Below are 22,481 nucleotides of genomic sequence, written 5' to 3'. Positions count from 1 at the left end.
GAAGCATAGTATTCTTTTCTGTTTATGATTGCTTTTTGCCTTTATTCTGATAGCTAGTGTCTAAATGGAAAAAGGACTAGGTCTTGATGGATAGACCTGGTATTCATTTTAAGTCTTCTGTCTTGACCTCTCTGGAGATCACTTCGCTCATTTGTAGAATGGCAAAAGCAACCACATAAATGTCTTTATAAAAACGATCGATAAAACTATTTGTTTATTTAAAAAATATTCATCTAACTGTGTGTACTAGATGTTGTCCTAGGCTCTATGGATTTATCAGTGAAGAATAAAAAGAAAAGTTCCTGCCTTCAAAAGGAGATTAATAATAATTATATAATAAGTACTATGAAAAAAAATAAAACTGGTTAAGAGCTATTGTTACAGGTGAAAGAGCTGGAGGGTTGTTTTTTTTGTTTGTCTGTTTTGTTTTTTTGTACTAGGGATTGAACCCAGAGGTGTTTTACCCACTGAGCTACATCCCCAGCCCATTTTATGTTTTATTTTGAGGCAGGGTCTTGCCAAGTTGTTGAGTCTGCCCTCAAACTTGCAATTCTTTTGCCTCAGTCACCCAGCTTACTGGGATTACAGAAATGTGCCACTATACCTGGCTTGGAGATACAATTTTAAATAAAATTATTAGGGTAGACCTTACAGCCAAAAAAAATAAAAAATGACTTTTTGTTTATTTGCTTCTACCTAGAGACCTAATGGATATGAGGGAATGTATTATGTAGATATTTAGGGGGAGATGTTCCAGAAAGGCAAGGCTCTGAGGTTAAAAAATATGCCTGGATTATTTGAGGAGTATAAGAAGGGTAGTGTGGTAGAAGTGAAATGAGTGAGGTGATTAGGTGAGATGAGGTCAAAGAGATACAAAAAGGGAAGGACCTTTGGCGCCTTCTCAGCATTTGAACAGTGAGGCCCAAGGAGAATGTTTAGGAGACTAGAACAGTTCTAACTACCAGGAGCTGCAGTAGTCACATTTTTTTTGTACTTTTTTCTGCTGCTTTGTCTGCTTCTGCTATTTAACTGACTGCTCCTAACTTTGTTCCCTTGGCTTCAGGACCTGGAGAGAGAGGGTTAGATCCAACATTTCATGACTTCTATTTATTGCCCTCTCTATTTGCCTTTTACATGTCCTTATATATCTCACCTTTGATTCTTGGAAAGAATTCCTAGGAGAGAGTGGCCCTTTGGGGAAGACTTCTGCCAAGCCACTTTATAAACTGTTGATCAAGCTTGAGACTGTTGACAGGCTCATGTGCCAAAGGTCTGGTTTAATCTGTTGTAAATAAAATGTAAAATGACCTCTGCCTAAGGGACTCTCATTGAGGACCAACAGCCTGGCTGTCCCTGTCAGGGTATTACCTCGTACATGAGAGTTGTGATATTTTCCTAGTTTTTGTCCCCTATCTAATGTACAGATAGCTTGCAACTAAGATTGCCATCAGCCTGAATACCTCTGGGAAAGGCCATTTTCTTTACCCAAAGCAAATTATATGAATTTTCTTTGTCTATAATATTTAGAACAGTGTGACAATTTATTAGACATAAAATACATAATTAAAGCATGTGTAATTATACTTTACTAAAAGGACATTATCTTATTTAAATAGACCCTAATAGTTGTGTTCTCCCCACCCTTCATGGTATACAAGATTAAACCCAGGAGTGCTCTACCACTGAGCTACATCCGCAGCCCTTTTATTTTTTATTTTGAGACAGGGTTTCCCTAAGTTGTCCAGGCTGGTCTCAAACTTGCAGTCTGGGCTGGGGTTGTAGCTCAGTGATAGAGCACTTGTGTAGCATGTGTAAGCCACTGGGTTTGATCCTCAGCACCACATAAAAATAAATAAATAAAATAAAGGTATTGTGTTCATCTACAACTAAAAAATTAAAACAAGAACTTGCAATCTACATACTGGGATTGCAGGTATGTCCCATTGTACCCCGCTACATTTTTTTTTTTTTTTAAGAGAATGTTTCTGTTTCCTGGAATGCCCAAAGCCCTGGGGTTAAATCCCTAGTGTGTGTGTGTGTCTGTCTGTCTCTCTTTCACTCACACACACACACACCCCAAACAAGCAAAAACAGAGCAAGAGAACTCTTTTCCTTTTCAGTTTTGGAATCTACCTGTATTTTATTCTGTTTTTCTGCTCCTTATTAGCTCTTATCTTTGCCAGATTCATTTTAGAGGTCTCAGGTTCTTATTTATTTGTTTAAACTGTTGAGCTGGATGTGGTGGCACACGCTCGAATTCCCAGCAGTTTAAGAAGCTGAGACAGGAGAATCACAAGTTCAAAGCCAGCCTCAGCAACAACTAGATGCTAAAGCAACTCAGTGAGACCCTGTCTCTAAATTAAATACAAAATAGGGCTGGGGATGTGGCTCAGTGGTCAAGTGCCCCAGCTTCAGTCCCCAGTACCAAAAAAAAGCAACAAAAAAACCTGTTGAAAAATGTTTCACCATCATAGAGTTATTTTGATATAGCTTAAAAATGATAACAGAGCAGGTAATAAAAATTGAATAGGCATATTTTCTAACAAATTTAAAGGTTGGTGCAGTTGTTCTGTTACTTTCTGTTACTCTTAATCAATGACTGAAACATGGAAACATTCTCGTTAAAAATATTGAATGTTAAAAAATGTATTGAATGTTAATGATACTCATTAAAAGAGACCATATTCATTTCAGTTTCCAATGTATTTATTAAATACCTCCATGGGAAAATATATTGTACAAATCTAAGCAAGTAGATTTTATAAGCACTTGTTTTTGATGAAAGCATTGAACTCTTTTGGAGTTCTGTTATCCAAAATATTTGACATAGAGACTGTTTTGTAGTGGACTTAATTCTCAGTTATAGTTTTAAGGCAAGGGTAGGATGTACTCTCTAGGTAGGATGTATTCTGTAGCATCGCAACTGCTTGTGGCCACCTGGCATTGCCATTGTGTCTCTATGTGCTCTACATCTACACTATTTGCATGTTAGTATTCTTACCCAGGAATCCCAGACTCAAGTCTTTTAGATACTAAGACTAACTCATCTTGTACACAATGTATTTCATTCTGGGTCTTAAAAGACATTTCTTGTGTTATCTTATGACTCAAAATAATTATTATTCTGATTTATATTTTCTAGGTTTGAAGAAAAGGCTCAAATGGATCCCCTTAGTGCTCTAAAATATTTACAAAATGATCTTTATATAACTGTGGATCATTCAGATCCAGAAGAGACAAAAGAGGTAAGGAAAGGTGATAATGACCTACAGGAATTGAGTATGTTTTAAAATGTCTTTCTAACTTGAGTGTTGAAAATGAAAACTTGACACTAAGCTTAAAAATGATAACAGAGCAGGTAAATTAAAAATTGAACAGGCATATTTTCGTTTGATAAAATTCAGGTGACACAGGAAACCCATTCGAATTCTCACATATAAAGTTTTAACTTAGACATTAGTTTTGTTTTTCAGGAAGAAAACAAAGTTTTACTTTTTCCATAATCCCATGATTCTTTTGCTTAAGGATTATGTAATAGTTCAGTGCCAACTTTTCTACTGATATTTAAGATCGCTCAAGAGTAAAGAAAACTTAGGTTTATGGGAGTAAGCGTCCTTGCTGTCTTAATGTTTATTATATGAATGTTGTAGCAGTATAGCTTGACTGTAGGTTACTACATTCAACAGTAGTTCCTAAGTCTGAGAAACAATAGCTGACCATGATTATTGAAGTTTTTGTTACATGGGATAAAGCAACTGTTTCAAAAGATTTCACATTCTTAAGGGCATATTTGCCCATCCACTGAGTGAGTGTGCCTACAATGGACTTGCATGGTTTTATACTTTATAGTCTTTTTTCCCACTAACTGCTGAGATTCCTTTTGTCATTTTTTTTTTCTCTGCCAGCCATCTTGCAGCATCTGAACTATATTCCATTTTGCTTTTCTGCTCATAGAATTGGTACTAATGATATGTAGTTCTCTTCTTTACATCCATTTCCCTTTTAGCTGTTGCTTTGCTTTGACTTTGTAAAAACAATATCAAGCAGTGTTTTTCTCTCCTCAGCATCAGTACAAGTGGTTTCAGATTTAACGTCAAATCCCTTTCAGGCACCAGGTTCATTGTACTTTTAAATCAGTAGAGCCAGCCATGTCCTCAGCACCAAAATGAAGACAGATTCTTTCATAGTATGCTGCTGTGAAAATAAGTCCTGTTGCTCTTACTCAGTATTGGTTATTACCCCAGGGTAGGTAGAGACTCAGCAGAACACACTTTAGAACCCTGTGTGGGGACAGTTAATTTTATTGAAAGAGGGGAAATTATTTAGTTTTGCTCAGAAGCAGAATACGTTTGGTATAATCCATTTTGACTTACAACTCTACATAGTTGCAGAGAGAACATTAATGTTAATTTTGTTGGATCATACATTTAAGAGTTGTAAATAGATATCCTTGTGATCTGTCCATATTCTATATAAAATGGCTATAACTGGGCAGTCATTTTCCTCTTATTTTTAAAACCAAAACAAAGTATTTCAAAGTAAATAATTTCAGCTGTGTGAGCTGTAAGTAGGCCAAAGAAAACAGTTTGTTCTTAGCTAAGTTAATAGGCAAAAATCAGGACAGAGAGGAATTTCAAGTTCACATAGACCCATTTATTAATTTTGGTAGCTAATTTCTATTTTTTTTTCTTTTTCAAATAGTAACAACTTCTCTTTTATATGCTATATATTTCCATTTTATTTCCTAAAAAACTTAAGCCAGAGTTGTTTGGTCCTGTTATAAGTTAATAAAATGACATTCTGGGTGCTGGGGTTGTGACTCAGCAGTAGAGTGCTCGCCTAGCACATGCAAATTTCTGGGTTCCATCCTCTGCACCACATATAAATAAATAAATAAAAATATAAAGGTGTTGTGTTCATCTACAACTAAAAAATAAATAAATAAAATAAAATGGCATTCTGTGTGTTAGTATCAGTTACCTCAGAAAATTTTACAAAACAGTACTCCTACCCAAATTCTCCTCTGGCTGCATATCTAACAAAAAACAGAAAACACACTTGATATTGGGGATTATTGGTCTGAAAGGCGATTATTTTGTTTAAGAATGCGTGAACAGATATAACTTTCAAAACTTCTTATATTCCAGTAATCCATTTTGGGGAAGGAAATCCCCAGTGACAGAGTATTTATTATATTTGCAGTACTTTTCAGTAAGACACCTAAACTTTCACTTTTCATTATAGGAGATCATTCCCCTCGTTGCGAAAGGCCTATTTCTCATTTTCTGTAGTAGCTTGCTTTTGTTCTATTTGTATGTTTTACAGATTTTTCATTATTTAAATGACTTTCAGAAACCAAAAGGTTTTTTGGATTTTGTACACATGGTTGTCAATATGATTATCATCATTGTGCCAATTATTAGGATGAGGACAGTAAACTACCAGCTATATACCAGAACATGGTTCTTTGTTTCCTCTAGTCTCCACAACATGTTTTCAGAATTGGTGATAAAATTCAGTAATTTTATAAACTGATTTTTTTAAAAAAGTATTTTTTTTCTAGAAAAGGCTTGAAAAATGCGTACCAAATTCAAGTCTACCATTTTCAGAGGGTACTTATATAGTAGAGAAGGAATGAAAAAAAGTAGTTTTCAGCCAGTATAGCATGTTCTGAATTAATTATATATATTAATTAATTATATAGTGCCTGTGCTGTTTCCACAGTACATTCATTTAATAGTTTGATTTCCTACAATGTGCCAGGCATTCTAGGCTTAGGAGATACATCAGCAAACAAAACAAGATCCCTGCCCAGAAGGCTCTTATGTTCCTTTGGGAGAGACAATAAACAGTAAGCATATTAAATTAGCAAGGTATATAGCACGATAGAATTTGATAAGCATTACAGGAAAATTAAAAAAAAAGCTACAGGAAGGATAAAAGGGATCAGAAGTACCAGAGGTAAGAATTGGGCAATTCTAATAAGGTGATCATAATAGACCTCCATTAGAAATAAGACTTGCACAAATACTTGAAGGATTGAGGAAATGAGCTAGGCAGATAATTTGGTAAAGACAGTATCTAGCAAAGCGGGGGTTAGAACAAAGATCCTAGGGTGGAAACACTCTGGCATGATTTAGAAGAGTGGCATGCAATCCATGGTGACTGGACTAGAGAAGAAGAGTGAGAACAGTCAGAGATGAGGTCACAGAGTAAGAGCAAGGACTGGGAAAACAGACGGTGAATGCCTTCTGAAGCCTTTTTAGGACTTTGGCTTTTAGCGTGATTGAAGAAGTCCGTTCAGGCTATTGTGTAGAAGAATGATGTGATCTACACTCTGTTTTAATTAGATCACTGTGACTACTATAGTGAGAACAGACTAAAGGGGGAAAAGTATGTTGGCAGAAAGACTCACAAAGAAGATTTTAGAAATCTAAGCAAGAAATTGTTCAAGTTCAGATCAAAATAGTAGAAATAGAGAGAATAGTAGCAATAGAGAGATAAGCAAAATCGACCAAATTTTCAGTATATTTAAATGTAGAACCAACAAGTTTTTATGGTGAATTGAATGTAACATTCAAATAAATAACTCCAAAGTTTTTTACCTAAAAAACTGGAAGGATGAAGTTAACTTTCAGTTGAAATGAGAAGGTTCTGAGGGGAGTTGTTTGTGGTGGTAGGTGGGGACTTCTTACTGGAAATCAGAAAGTTGATTTTGGGTATGTTCTATTTGAGATGCCTGTGAAACAACCAGCTAAGGTAGTAGTTGGATATTTGAGTTCAGAGTTTGGGAAAGGGGTCTATAATGTCACTTGGTATAAGTTAAAATCATAGGCCAATACATATCAGTTCCACTTATTTAATCAGATTGTTAAAATAAGTTTTCGACTCCTCCTCCTCTATGTAGAACCAGTTAAGTTTATCTTTTACCTTAGGAGTTAGAAAAGATGAGCAAGTTAAATCCCAAATAAGAAAACAGGAAATTAGTGAAATAAGAAACAAGCAAAAGAGAAAAATTCAAAAGTGAAAAGTTGGTTTTTTGTAAAGGTAAATAAAATTGATAAACTCCAAGCAAGACTTATGAAGAAAAAAGTGAAAATTATATCAACATTACAGATAAAAGGTAGAAATCACTATGTTACATTAAAGAGTAATAAATTTAGGATCTTGATGAAATGGATAATACTTTAATGATATGATTTACCAAAACTGACATAAGAAGAAACAAAATCTTAAGGAACCCATATCCATTACAGAGATTGACTTTGTAATCAAAAATGTTCCAATGGGGCTGGGGTTGTGGATCAGTGGTAGAGCACTTGCCTGGCATGTGTGAGGTCCTGGGTTCGATTCTCAGCACCACATATAAATAAATAAGGTTCCATTAACAACTAAAAATATATATATTAAAAAAAACTTTAAGAAAATATTCCAAGAAAGAAAGAGCCGTGGCTCTATCAATAAATTCTGTCGGGCTGGGGTTGTGGCTCAAGCGGTAGCGCACTCACCTGGCATGTGTGCGGCCCCGGTTCGATCCTCAGCACCACATACAAAAGAAGTTGTATCCGCCGATAACTAAAAATAAATATTAAAATTCTCTTAAAAAAAAAAAAAAATAAATAAATAAATTCTGTCAACCATTTAAGGAAGGGAAAAAAAAATAACTAGTTCTTCATGGGCCTCAGAAATCTGAAGGACATATGTGAGTCCTAAATCCTTTTATGAAGGTAGTTTAAAATGATATAAAATGTTGGTAAAGACATTAGAAGCAAAAAAAAAAACAACAAAAAAAAAACAGTATCCTTCATTAATGTAGAAGCAAAATTCTTAAGAAAATTTTATCTGATTAAATTCAGCAATATATTAAGTAGTTAATATACTATTACCAAATAGAAGTTTATCCCAGGGGCCAGGCCCAGAGGCACATGACTCAGGAGTCTGAGGCAGGAGATTGCAGGTTCATGGCCAGCCTCAGCAACTTAGTGAGGCCCTAAACAACTTAATGAGATTCTGTCTTAAAATAAAAAAATCCAAAGAGCCGGGGATGTAACTGATAAAGCACTCCTAGATTCAATCTCCAGTAAAAAAAAGAAAAAGAAAAAAAAAGTAGTAGTAGTTTTATCCTAGAACTACATGATTAGTTTGACATTTGAAAATCACTGTAACTAACCACACTAACACAATGAAAGAGAAGAACCATAGATTATCTCCATAAATGGAGAAAAGCATCTAACAAAATTCAAACTCATTATGATAAAAATTCTTAGCAAACTAGGAATAAAAAGAAACTTCCAAAATCTCATAAAGGACATCTATGAAAAACATGTAATAGGACCATATCTAATTGTAGAATATTAACCTCTTTCCCCTGAGATTATGACAAAGAAAAGACATATGCTCTCCTTACCTCTATTCAACATATACCAGTAGTTTTAGCTAGTGCAGTAAGGTAAGAAAAAGAAAGAAATGGCATGAAGATTGGAAAGGAAAAACTAATTTTTTTTTTTGCATTTGTAGATAACTTGATTGTGTGTATAGAAAATCCCATAGAATATACAAACCAATATAAATGAATTTAGGAAATTTACATAATACAAAGTCAATGGAAAAGAACAACCATATTTTTATAATAGCAATAAACAATTAGCAAATGGAAACTTAAGTCATACTGATCATATTAGCATAAAGAAATGTCAAATATGTAGTCCTAAGTCTATTATAAGAATTTATAATATTGGAGAGATTTATGGATTGAAAGACTAAAATTTTTTTAAAGTTGCACATTGTCCCCAAAATGGTCTTTAGCTTAATGCTGTCTCTTTTGATAATCTGCGAAGTTTGATTTTTGTTGTTGTTGAGGACATAAACAAGCTTATTCTAAATTTATGTAGACATGTAAAGGATGTGGCTAGACTACCTGATTTCAGGTCTTTTGTATAAAGCCACAGTAATGAAGGCAGCATGGTACTGGTCTAAGGACAAACAAATGGATCAATAGAATAGAATAGATTCCAGAAATAGACCTGCACACACACACACACACACACACACACACACACACACACACACACACACACACACACATATATATATATTCAACTGGTTTTCGACCAGGGTGCCAAATTCAAGGAAAGTTTATTTATTTAGTTAGTTTTTTGGACAGATGATTTGATTAACTGGTAATCTTAACCTGTGTTACTCTTTACATAAAAAATTAAGGTAGATTACCGATCTAAATATAAAATAATAATAAGCTTCAAGGAAAGAAAACAGATTTATCTTCACAATCTTAAAATAGGCAAGATTTTATAGACAACACAAAAGGCACTAAATATGAATGAGAAAAACTTGTTGTATTGGTCTTCAACAGAATTTAGATTTTTACTCATTAAAAGACATTAAGAGGGCTGGGGATATATAGCTCAGTTTATAGAGTGCTTGCCTTGTACGCACAAGGCCCTGAGTTTAATCCCCAGTACCACCAAAAATTAAAAAGACATTAGGAAAAGAAAATAGACAAACCACAAACTAACCAGTATTTTGCAGTAGAGATATCTGACTGAATATATATAAAACTTCCATATATTTTTAACTCTTCCTTTTATCCCCTCCCCCCTTTTTTTAACTTGTACTTAGATAGATACATCTGGAATATTTGTACCATTTATGACCTTCAAAAAATTGTTAGTCAGGGCTTATAAATATTAATGCAATTAATACCTGAAAATGTAAAGGTTGCAAACATAGATCCTGAGGAAATTGTGCTATCAATTGCTTGAGCATTGAGAAGTGCTAAGTAATTCCGTTGATACTCTACCCATTTGTCTACTCTTAGTCTTTCCTTTAACTTTCCTTTTTTCCAGCATCCTCCTTCAGGATAAATATAGTTTTGTAAAAATTTTTATTAATTTGTTAAATTGTCAGTGTTGCAATGGTGTGTCTTACCCTATTTTGTCATTATTTGGTTGCATTTTCTATTTTAAAGTAACTTTAGCTGGCTAGCCTGCAGATTTAATCAATGTTTACAATATTATTTCCATATGAAAAGGGGCTTTGAGGGCTGGGGTGGTGGCTCAGTGGTACAGCGCTTGCCTAACACATGTGAGGCACAGGGTTCAATCCTCAACACCACATAAAAAATAAATAAATAAAATAAAGATATTGTGCTCGTCTACAACTAAAAAATTAAAAAAAAATACAATTGAAACCCACTTTAAAAAAAAAAAGAAAGAAAGAAAAGGGGCTTTAAGTTTTAACAATATAATTATACATGATTGTGGGATCCTAGTCTACTTTTTTGGGGACCCGAGTGTTTCTCACAGTTTGATTTACACAGCAGAGATATCAGGTGTTTTATAGGGATATGGTTTTGTTGTTGTTTGTTTTGTTTTGTTTGGAGATAAGAGTGCATTACACTAAAAATTCAGTGACTACATCTAGGGTACCGGTCTATTCATCTGTGACAAAGTCCTAAGTGAGTTATTTTATTTATGAGTTATTTTATTTTATGGCAGTAGACCTGCTGTTCCTTAGTAAATATATACTTTAATAAATTTTTTAAATAAAATAATTTCAGTACTTGGTCTCATGTTTAGGAAAACAATAATAGCAGTCCAGTAGAAAAGTCAGCATATTGTTTAAATATGATGTGCTTGCCAATATTTGTTGAATAGACCTGGGCAACACATGTGCAAAAATACACAGATACTAATAAATAGTCAAAGTTATAGAAAGTATTATTCTTAAATGTGCTAGCCATCTGATTTTCTTCTGTTTTACTTTGCAGTTTCAGCTCCTAGCTTCAGCTCTATTCAAATCTGGTTCTGATTTTACAGCTCTAGGTAAGTACACCAAGTAAGTAAGTCTAGTCAGGTGCCCTAGCATTTAAGGTTGGACTTTGGTTTCTTTAAAATGAAACAGTACTAGAGATATTCATCCAAATAAGTGGAACAAGTTTCAAGATAGGGTGTAAAATTTCTTATAACCTGCTTTTGCTTTTAAGATTACTTTCCAAGTATCCTTGCCAGTTTGTAGATCAGTCTGTAATTCCTGTTATGCCACTACTGACTGGTGGTACAGTAGATGGCAATAGAAGCATGGTCAAAATAAATTAGTTTAATACTGCTTGGAATGTCCACTCTATGTTGTACTTGCTATGAGATAGCACTTATTGGTTGAATGGTTTTTCCTTTTAGTTTGTTGTTTGTGGAATTGTATGGTGTCAAAAGAATGGTAATTGGGTAAGGCAATGAAATAAATGTTATGAGAGTAGAGAAAGTGAATAACCTCTTCCTTTAAAATTATAATTTTTGTTTGTTGCTATTTTAATTGTTCCAAGATAAGTTCCAGTTGAAACTTAAGTTTTCTCAAGTAGATTGTAGTAAAATGAGGGGTTTGTAGAAATTCCAGAACCAAGAGCTTTAGTCTGGTAAATTTTTAAGAATTATTTTTGTTAGGCTAACTCATTATTGGTCTCTTCAGTTTTTCACCATCACATAGTAGTTGTTTGAAATGAGAATATCCACCTCTCTACTTGTCATTATAAAATGGTTATACAGTGAATTGTATTAATTCTATTGATACTAATGTTGTTGTTATTTGCCTTAAAGTTGGGCAGTAGTGTTGGAATTTTCTAGTACATATAACAAATACTACTTTTTATATGTGGAATAAAATAACACTTGAAGATATCAGTTTTTGATTTCTTCATTGTTTGCCTTTTCTCTCTCAAAGGTTAATTATTCCTCACAGTTTTTAATACATATGTAATTCTGGTGCTTTTCACTGGAATGGAAAAGAATATTCCTTGGGGTCTTGTTCTTTTCCATAACAAGTAATTGGGGCTTCTTTACTGATCAAGACAACTCCAGTCCTAAGTTCTAACTCCAGAATATGAAGGATTCCACAATACTAAACTAGCAGATTGCTGTGAAATGTAACTTCAGTAGGATCTCCTAGAATTTAGATAATAGCTTAACACTATCTCATACATTCAAAAGCTTTTTTTAAAATTATTTTTTAGTTGTAGTTGGACACAACAACTATTTATTTTTATGTGGTGCTGAGGATCGAACCCAGGGCCTGGCATGTGCGAGGCGAGCATTCTACCACTGAGCCACAATCCCAGCCCCTCAAAAGCTTTTTGAAAAGGTCTTCAGACTATTAGAAATCACAACCCTGTGAGGATGGAGAATCTCTGGCCTTTCTGAATTTCATTATTTGAAATAGAAACCTAGTGATGCATGATTTGGAAACTTGGCACATAGATACCCAATTTGAATGAATGTGTGCCTTATTACATATGCATACCACAGCCCAGGGCCATTATTTTTATTTATTGGTGAGCGGTTCTAAATTGTCTCTGGTTAATTTTTAGCTTTTGGAACAAGAATTTCTTGACAGTTATTTGAATTATGTTTGATAGCGTCAGCAAATATTCTACCTTCAGCTCTACTCCTTTCTACTCTCTCTTCCCTTTTCCCTGCCAGCTAATATATTTTGTCAGGAACAATTTGTTTTACTTGGGTGTTCAACAAACCTCAGATACACAGAGAACAATACAAACACAACAGAGCAAAATACAAAAAGGGAAAATTCCTGTGAGACTTTGTTTCCTATCTTGTCTGAAGGGAGGCAGTAGTTTAGTGGTAAGGAACTTGGATTGTAGCACAGTGGTTACCAGTTAGAGTTAAGGTTCAGATATGAGCTCTGCCTTGGCTGATTTTAGAAGTGACTTTGGGTCTGGAGCTCGCTGGTAGAGGCCTTACCTGGACTGTGAAGTCTTGGATTCCATCCTACTCCACCCCACTGCCACACACACACACACACACACACATATACACTCTAAGGTGACCTTGATTTCTTTTTTCTCTCTTTTAGAATTTTTTATTATTCATTTTTTAGTTTTCGGTGGACACAGCATCTTTATTTTATTTTTTATGTGGTGCTGAGGATTGAACCCAGCGCCCCGCACATGCCAGGCGGGGGCCCTACCGCTTGAGCCACATCCCCAGCCCCAACCTTGATTTTTCTAATCATCACTTTCTTTATCTATAAGATAGAGGTAATGAGAGATCTTACCTGATTTGTTCAGAGAATTAAATGAAATAATTATGGAAATCATCATAATAAAATACCAAATTCAGGTTGTATGTTAATTTTAATAATGATAAATTTGATATGTTAATTATAAAAGGTTCTTTTTATAAGGTTTCATGCCTATTTAGAGGTTGTGAGTTTTGCTCTCATTCATTTTCTGTCAGACTATTTTATTTTAGATAATCAAATGGAAAGTAATTTATAAACAACTGGTGTTATCTTATTTTTAGAAAAATGACTGATTTTAGAGACAGATAACCTCCAGGGATCTTTATTTTAAAGCTTTTGGTGACTGTAAGCACATTTGAGATTGAACAGAATTATTATGCTAACTTGAAGAGCTGTTTCTTCTAGAAAGTATTGGAGCAATTAAGCTTCTTTTCAGCAAGATGTCTGACAAGTAGGAAAAATATGGTGTTTATAGCACAAGTTGCCATTTTCACTCTTCATTCCTCTAGAAGTTTACAGTCCAAATATGACATACATATAAGAATCCAGACAAATGCTTAAAACATTTTATGCCTCAAGTACAAGCTTTGGGGCACTCTGTTGATATTTATGAATTAGAAGCCTTAAGAATTTCACATTTGGGGCTGAGGTTGTGCCTTAGTGGTAGAGCACTTGCCTAGCATATGTGAGGCACTGGGTTTGATTCCCAGCACCATAAATAAATAAATAAATAAATAAATGCCCATCAACAACTAAAAAATTTTTTTTTAATTCACATTTGCTTTGTACTTTTTTAAAAAATATATTTATTTCTTAGTTATAGGTGGACACAATATCTGTATTTTATATTTATGTGGTAATGAGGATCGAACCCAGTGCCTCACACATGTTAGGCAAGCGCTGTACCTCTAAGCCACAACCCCAGCCCCTGCTTTGTACTTTTAATCTTTATATTTTTGCTGTCTATCAAACTTATATTTCAGCAGATACTTTCTTCAGCCTCCTATCTGTAACCCACATGTTAACAGGGGCTTTTATATAAATAATAAGTTTACTATTAGAATAGAAAACATAGGTGAAAAGACATACTCATATGCCAGTGAAAGAATTAAAATTCTCACACTCTCTTCTTTACCATAAATAGGAAAGGCCAGCCAGTCTGTGTAGGGTGTTAAAAATATATTCCTAATCGATCATCTTCCTTTTAGAGCAGTCATTGTCTTCAGTCACAGTACAGCCATAGAGTGATAACTAGTTAATATTTATTGAGCATTTACTATGGGACCAGGTGTTATTCCAGCCATTTAGCATGTCATAACTCATTTATTCCCCCACAGTAACTCTATGAAGTAAGTATGTTATTCCCTTGAGTGTACAAAATGTTGAACACAAGCTGAAGTTACTTGCTTAGAAATAGTGCTAGTGAGCAGCAAAGCCAGGATTCAAACCCTATCATTAGTCCTTCAGAATTCATTCTCTGAATGAATAGACTATTACTGTCTCTTATAGAGCTTTCCCAGTTCCCATTGTTCCTGTTTCCATTTTATGGTGAAAATAAAGTGAGAGAAAAATAGTGATTAGGAGAAGAGTTATATTATTAAAGTGCGTTACTACCTTTCCAATGTGTTTAAAAAACAAAACAAAACATTGACTATAGATAAAGTTTAAGATTTTCCCTAAAGAACTTCCTCAGGCTCTGTCCCCTACCTTTAGGTATAATCACTGTATCTCCTGCCATATCGGGTAGAACTTTCCATACACACATCTGTATAAAGAGACTATTGTAGATAAAGTTGATTCTCATTATTTAAAGTAATTATGTTTATGAAGTCATAGGGAACATTGACTTAGTGAATGTGAGACATTGCTCCTATGGGAAATTCAGAGTTAGGTTTCTATGAGCCTTTCTGGTCAAAATAGTCTTTTAACTGCTCAATACCTAACTTTGACTTATATGTGTTTTTGTTTAAAGTTTTCATGTTATATGTATATTGTTGATTCGTTAACATTGAACTCATGGTCAGCAGCACTACAATTTGTACCTGAATGAAGCTTATCTAACACATGTATTTTCTTCACCAGGCCTTCTTACACTTAGAAACAGTAGACATCACTTCAGCACTGTACTTGGGGGGGACATTTTAAACAACAAAGTCACCAACAAAATAATACATATTTGAAAAATGTATCACCACATAGAGTGTGAAAGGACGTTTGTGTTTAGTATGAGACTTGAAACTTGAATATCACATACTTCACCTTAGTTAGGGATGTGTATGTGGTGACTCAGATATTTTGTTGCTCTATACATGTCTACGAATGTCCACAAAAGTGTGCAACAAGTCTTGATTTGAGGGTTACAAATAGATATTAGTGACTACATGAATTTGCATATATAGACTCTAAATCATCAAGATTGACTATATATTTCCACACATATAAATTTGTATTTGTGCTAGTTTTTGTTAATAGCAAGGCATTTTGCAACATAATTTTTTTTAAACTTAATGATGTGGATCTTCATATTCTTGTGAAGCGATACATATTCCATAATAGGGACCTGCCATAATTTATTTATTTCATCTAATGATTGTATAAATCTCAATTTCCTCATTTGTAAATAGTAAATAAAAATTAAAGAATACTTTTTAGGGTTAAATGAGAATGCATAGCACATTGCCCTGCAATTGAAGGCCTCAATAAATATGAGTTAATAAAAATAAATAGATGGGCTTTGGAATCAGGCAGACAGGGATTCACATTCTGTCTCTTTCCTTACCGGCTGTGAGACCTTATTAAATTACCGAATCTCTTTGTCTTATCTGAAAGTGGAGAATTTATATGTACTTTATTATTTTTGTGACAGTTTAATATAGTCACACATGAAGTATCTAACATATAGGGTAACTTAATGTTTCCCTCTCACATCATTTGATATCACGAAAATGGTATTAACTTCACTAGACTTTGTTACAGAATTAATGTCTTTTATTAAAAATGCAGCATACCATGTATTTTTACAAATTCACAACAAAATAAAGAAGAGAAAAACCCTAAAGTTGAATACATACAAAAACGAACCTCTTTATGAAATTAGTAACATAATTTCACAGTAGGGGAAAAAACTATTTTAGTATGATATTTAGGCTACATACTCTGTTGGAAGTGGTACAAGCATAGTAATTCTAGAACTCTAAGTTAAGCAAATGAGTAAATATTATAGTGTTGCTGGGAGTCAGACTTTTCCTGGTCAAAGAAAGGAAATATGGAATGGGATTAAAAAGAAGAAGAATACCTGTGGAGTTTTAAAAAATGAAATTAGCAATAAAAGTATGGATTCATGATTTTGTTTAAGTATGTAAATATATAGACCCAGAAATGATGATACCATGGCAACTAGCATAACTGATCTTGGATTTCTAAATATCATTTGCTACTGAAAGAAATTAGGGCTTCTTGGAGAAAACCTGACTCCAGAGCTGTACACAGGTGAGCTCTGGTGTCTTGGTGAATCAGAAAGTAAGGAAGTGCCTCAAATTAATGAGTATATTTCAAGAAGGCACAAAAGCCAGCCTTTAAGAACTCTCATTGGCCAAATCTGAGTGTCAAAATGATTGATGACTGTAATAACAGTGAATAAGAAAAGAATCTAAGAGTACATTTTACTAATCTAAACAAAAATAAATAAAATGGAAGGAGTAGAAGAAAAAGCACTTTATACCAGAGTGTCAGGTAACAATTGTAGAAGGAATTGTAGAATTCAAAAATTACCATCAAGAATCATTATTGAGGGCTAGGGATGTGTCTCAGATCTTGCTTAGCTTGTGTGAAGCCCTGGGTTCAATTCCAGCATCTCCATGGGGTGGTGGGGAGGCTGGCAGGGGGATAATCAGTGATTACTAAATTATTGAAGGGAACAAGATATAGATATTTTTTACAGTATCCAGCTATCTCCCCATCAAGAGTTTATTAATTTACCATTAAGTGATTATGGCAGTGAAAAATGATGGTTAAGTAATTGAGTTATGCAAAAGAACAAAGGGTGATTTCAAAATTTTAAATCAGTGAAATAGGTAAAAACATACATATGATTGAAAATGTCCAGTCAGTTCAATAAAGGCTACACAAGCAAAGTAATTTAGCCACTAATCACATAGTGATAATCTGTTTGTGGGAGAATAAATACTAAAGTTATCTGGAATAACAAAGACATAAAAAATAATTAAGTCAATAAAAATATCCCTTTCAAGAAAAAAAAAGAGTTTATTAATTTAAAGGTAGAAAAGAACAACTTTAAACTGGAGAAATTTTGGTTCAACCACATGAAGAACAGTTAATATCATTGAGCCAGGTATAGTGGGGCATGCCTATAATCTCAGTGACTTGGAAGGCTGAAAAGAGAGATCAAAAGTTTGGGTTTAACCTGGGCAACTTAGTAAGACCCTGTCTCAAAATAAAAAATAAAAAGAGCTGGGCTGTAATTCCAGTGGTTCGGGAGGCTGAGGAAGGAGGATTGCGAATTCCAAGTCAGCCTTAGCAACTTAGCGAGGCTGTAAACAACTCAGTGAGACCCTATCTCTAAATAAAATATAAAAAAAGGTCCCCAGTACCAAAAAACAACAACAACAACAACAACAACAAAACGGTGGGGTGTTAGTGGTGCTGGATGTAGCTCAGTGGTATAGCACCCCTGGATTTAATACTCTGTAGTGCCAAAAAAAGTTGACATAGTGAATAATTGGGACAAACCTCATGCCTTCTGAGCTGACATACTAAGGACAAACAGTCTCACTTCTATAATATTCTGGCCAAACTGCATAAACTGTATCTCATCATATTGGACAACCCAGATTTAACACATTCTACTCAAGTTCCCCTCAGAAAAATCTATCATAAAAAACAAAGCACTGAGAAGCTATTTTGGATTAAAGAGACTTGAAAACTAACTGCAGCGAGTTAATCTTGGCTTAGATTTCAGATTAGTGGGGGGAAATGACTATAAAAATGGTTATTTGGATATCAATGTTAAATTTCCTTAATTTAATATATAATGGATATGAAGTAGGCATTCTTGTTCCTAGCTGAAATGAGCTCAAGAAAATAAAGATGTATAACATTTATTACCAAGTAGTTCCACAGAAAGATTGAGTGGGGCATATACATACATACAGTAAGAACATATTTGGCAAAAACAACTGTGATTTAAGTGAAGGATATATATGAGTGTTCACTGTACTCTTCTTGAAACTTTCCTGTGAGTTTGAAATTTTTCAAATAAAAAATTGAAAATAAAGCAATTTGGAAAATTCAGAAGAGCATAACATAGGGGAAAAAAGATGATAATCTTACCAGGTATAAGCTATGCTAATATTTTGGAGTATTTCCTTCTATTCATTCCTATGATATCCTAGTAGGCATTGTTACAGCTTAAGTTCAGCTCAGAAAAGGAAACATTTTCCCTTCAAACTTAAAAAAAATAATAATTTTTAATTTTTTTAAAATAAAAAGAAAGGTACCCTTCTTAAGGCATTGTTTATTTCCTTCCAGGAAACTGGTATCCTTGACAAAGTTATGTTCTATTCCTGATCTTGACAAGACTAAAACAGATCAAACCTAAAACTCAGTTCTAAGTTAAATGGAAATTAGTCTGATTTGAAACAGTCTCCATGGAACCATCATAGCATATATAACTCTGTATGGCTCTAGTTTTGTTTCTGATGACACTCAGCAAGGCTCACGTGTTTCAGCCATTTTAAGAATGAAAAGATCGTTTATTTTATTATTTAAATACCTCTTTGGTGTGTAAGAAATCTGAAGCATCTGAGATCAGTATACCATCTGACTAAAAGGAGGAGGCATCCAACTAGATATTGCATTAGTTGATGTGAATTTGAAAATTAAATGTCTATTAGAGATTAAGAGGGGGGGAGATCCTTTAGATTAACCATTTTTACCTTTTAAGATTATTTTTCACTTTCTAAATTTATGTGGATAAAAGCCTTCATCATTCTTGTAATATGTGCTTAGTGTAGAGCCTGGTATATAGTACCACAGCGTATGGCATGTGCTGTGTGCTAGGTACCATTCTGACTGTTACACATATATTCTTGACAAGATTAAAAATCAAAATCCCTCAGTTGTCTACATTTTTACTCAATTCTCTGATAGTTCTTCCAGCTCTCAAGGTCTTATTGATTTTAGACCACTTTCTGAAGATCCCTTTCATTGTGATTTTATCGTAAAAAATTTAATATATCAAAAGCATTAAAAAGTCAGAAAAGAAGAGTGGAATTTCCTCAGTGGATTAGCAGATGAAAAATCTTGCAAGGAAGAGAAATCAATATTATTTAATTACCAAAGTGCCAGTCTTTATGCTAGGTGCTTTTCATGGGAATTGCATTTAATCTACCTAATAATCTCATGAAGTGATCAGGATTATCACAGATTCACACCTGAGGAAACAGAAGTGCTAAAAGCCAGAGAGAGGCTGGTACTGCCACACCACTGCCAGGTAGCAGAACTAAGATCACATTTAGTAGTGTCTCTGTGATTTTAAAGCCTGATTTGATTTTGCTTTTTCCAGTATACTTTGCTGCTGGTCTCAGCTAACTTTTCCATTAGGTATAGAGTTTTAAAACACAGTGGATGAATTTCTTTGTTATCTCTTCTTCACCAGGCTTTTCGGATGTGGATCACACCTATGCTCAAAGAACTCAGCTCTTTGACACCTTAGTAAATTTCTTTCCTGACAGCATGACTCCTCCTAAAGGCAACCTGGTAGACCTCATCACACTGTAACTGAAGAGTCCCCGAGCACAGAAACAGAAAACGAGAGTCTGCTTTCAGCGTTTTGGAGTGCAACTCTGTTGACTGAGGTGAAGCTGCAGTGATTAAGGACTGTGCTGGAGTTTGAAAGGGATCTTTACCATCAAAAGTTTTAACCCTCTTCCTTCATACTTGACCTCAACCCCATTCTCCTCATCTTATTTCTAAATTAGGCTAATAAAGTGAAATTGGTATACTTTCCATTTAAATATACATATTTTTCTTTAACTTTTAAGAATTAATGAATATTAAAAAAAATAGGCAGTTTACCCTTCTCAGATTTTTCGTTCTTTTTTTTTTTTTTTTAATCGGGAGATCAGCATTATTAACAGATTGAGTACTACAAGAATTTTGGGTTTTGTTGTTGGATTATATGGTCTTTATTTCTTCTTTCTCCTCTTTCACTTTACCTCACATAGTACAACTGCGTGTAAGTGGTGTCACTAGTTGACCTCTTCATTCATAACAGGTATATAGTTCTGTAGAACAGTTGATGTACGTTAAGGTGACATATGTGAATATGTTGACTTGTCTAGTATTACATTAAACAGTAGACAGGATAGAGAGCTCCAGTTTGCACTTCTTGCCATAGAAACTCAAGATTGACCCAGGTTCCTATCAGAGATTGGTATATAATGTTTCTATAATGATATATTTTATAGTAGATATTATAGTAGCATTTGGCTTTAAGTCACAGAAACCTGAAACAGAAGATTATAATTGAAAAACGTTAAGAGCCATTCTAAAAATGACCAGCAAGAGAGATCCAGTGAGTAATTAATATGTTTATTCTATCTTTTTAGCAATTTTTTTTTTTTAAATGGCTCTTTCCTCTGGTAGAGCTATGCAGAACCAGGACTCTCTTTTCTCCTTTGTGCTGTCTGTATGTAGTAGTTCCCTTTGGGAGTGCAGGCTTCCAGAGCTGCACTTCCATTTTTTTTCCATGCATCTCCCTGCATCTACTTCTAAACACTGGTATTTTGAAGAGTAATAATTTTTGCTTATTCATTAGTGTACAGCTAATAAGCATTTTATTAAGCACATGGATCAGGCTTTTTTTAAGTGGAGAAAAGGAAAATAATGGTACGAATTAAACAGAAACAAAATCATAACAGGTGGGGTGTTCCATAGTTCCCCTTTTGTGCAGAAATGGGTATATATCTTCCCATAAGAAGTTGTGGAATGTAATATGAGAAACCTACATATAGCTAGGGCTCACATTTGCTCAAAAAGTGTGCCTCATGCAACTGATACCACCATGCTGAAAGCAGACTCGATATAATGTTCATCTCAGCTGTTAAGAGTGGAAGACTTTGTAGAATTATGTCCCTGAGTAGAAAGATGAGGTCTCACTAGAAAAGGAAGAAATTGACCTGCACTTTCAAACAGTATCATGTATAGGAATGAGATTTTGAGATATCTTTTCACTCTCTTTATTACTTGGTTTTCCTTATTTTGGGGATGAGCAGAAGTATATTTTTGCTAGTTTTTTCCTTGAATCATGGACTTTATGATTTTCAAGTGTCCCAAAAAATAATAGTGATTTATTAAACATTTAGGTCTGTACCTTTATCTTGTGAAAAGTATACTGTGTAATTCAGCAAATGCCAAATTATGTAGATACACAATAATTCATTGACTGTACAATCAAGTAAATTTATTCTAGTTAGACTTGTACAGTTTCATAAAATAATTCCAAGTGACAGTCTGAACATAAAATATTAATATCACTAATATTATAGCACATTGAATTTGATTTTGTGGAAATAGATGCAAATTAGAAGATTAACAGAAAAGGACTTGATAAGACTGCCAAAATTTAAAATCTCTAGTTTAGTTACCATGAATTCTGGCACTTTAAAACATTAACCAAATGAAATTTTGCTGCCCTCCACCATTTGTTTTTACAGTGCCTTTTTTATCGTTTTTTTTTTTTTTTTTTGCATTTTCAATCTATCCTCAGTCTCCATATTATTTGGAGAAAATTTAGTTCTTAATTGCAGTGATTTATGTCTTTCTTTTTTCCTAACTACATTTCTCTAGTTTTTTTTAATATAATTTCATGTTTTCTTATATTTAGGTGAAAATTCCCCCCCCCTTTTTTTTTTTGTTGTTGTTACATGTTTAAATGTTGTTGAATCATAGTGAAATACTTTGTGTTGCCTAAGTGAGATAGACTTACTGAGGAGAGAACTAACTAGATAAGTTAGGATCTGTCCCTTGGAAATTTAATGGAGCACTGCCAGGATTGACTGCAGAGAACATAGGGCTTTGAATATCCACGTTCAAGATCGATATATCGTTCACCCCATTGCATATCAGAACCCTCGTTTGGAACATGTTCAGTGAGGACCGACGTACATTTCTCAAAATTCCAACATTATATTATAATTTAAATAATCAAATTTGGTATTTAGCTGGCCAAATATGTATGCTCTATTACTTAAAAATTCTTTCACTCTAGCTTAGTACCAAATTCAAACACCTGGCTGATGCTTTAGACACATTAATTGGTAGGGTACAGTTTGCTTAATTTTATCCTCATTCCCAATTCTCTTTTCCCCAGTGGAATATATTATATTCAACCAAAAATAAACTAGATCTCTAAT

The 22,481-nt window shown here is 34.0% G+C and overlaps 1 protein-coding gene across 5 annotated transcripts in view; it reads left to right on the top strand.

Moving 5' to 3' along the window:
* Positions 1-20,141, top strand: part of Mkln1 (muskelin 1) — a 329,639-nt gene extending 309,498 nt beyond the window's left edge. For all 5 annotated transcript variants that reach the window (XM_048786923.1, XM_048786922.1, XM_048786921.1 and 2 more), the window contains 3 exons: positions 3,143-3,245; positions 10,787-10,841; positions 19,724-20,141. In XM_048786923.1, the coding sequence (XP_048642880.1) occupies positions 3,143-3,245; positions 10,787-10,841; positions 19,724-19,845 (280 nt within the window). In that variant the 3' untranslated portion in view covers positions 19,846-20,141. The remainder of the gene's footprint in view (positions 1-3,142; positions 3,246-10,786; positions 10,842-19,723) is intronic.
* The last annotated feature ends 2,340 nt before the right edge of the window (positions 20,142-22,481 follow it).

This window comes from Marmota marmota, unplaced genomic scaffold (genome assembly GCF_001458135.2).
Source record: "Marmota marmota marmota unplaced genomic scaffold, marMar, whole genome shotgun sequence".
In the NCBI taxonomy this organism is placed as follows: Eukaryota; Metazoa; Chordata; class Mammalia; order Rodentia; family Sciuridae; genus Marmota; species Marmota marmota.
This window is presented reverse-complemented; position numbering and strand designations above follow the sequence as displayed.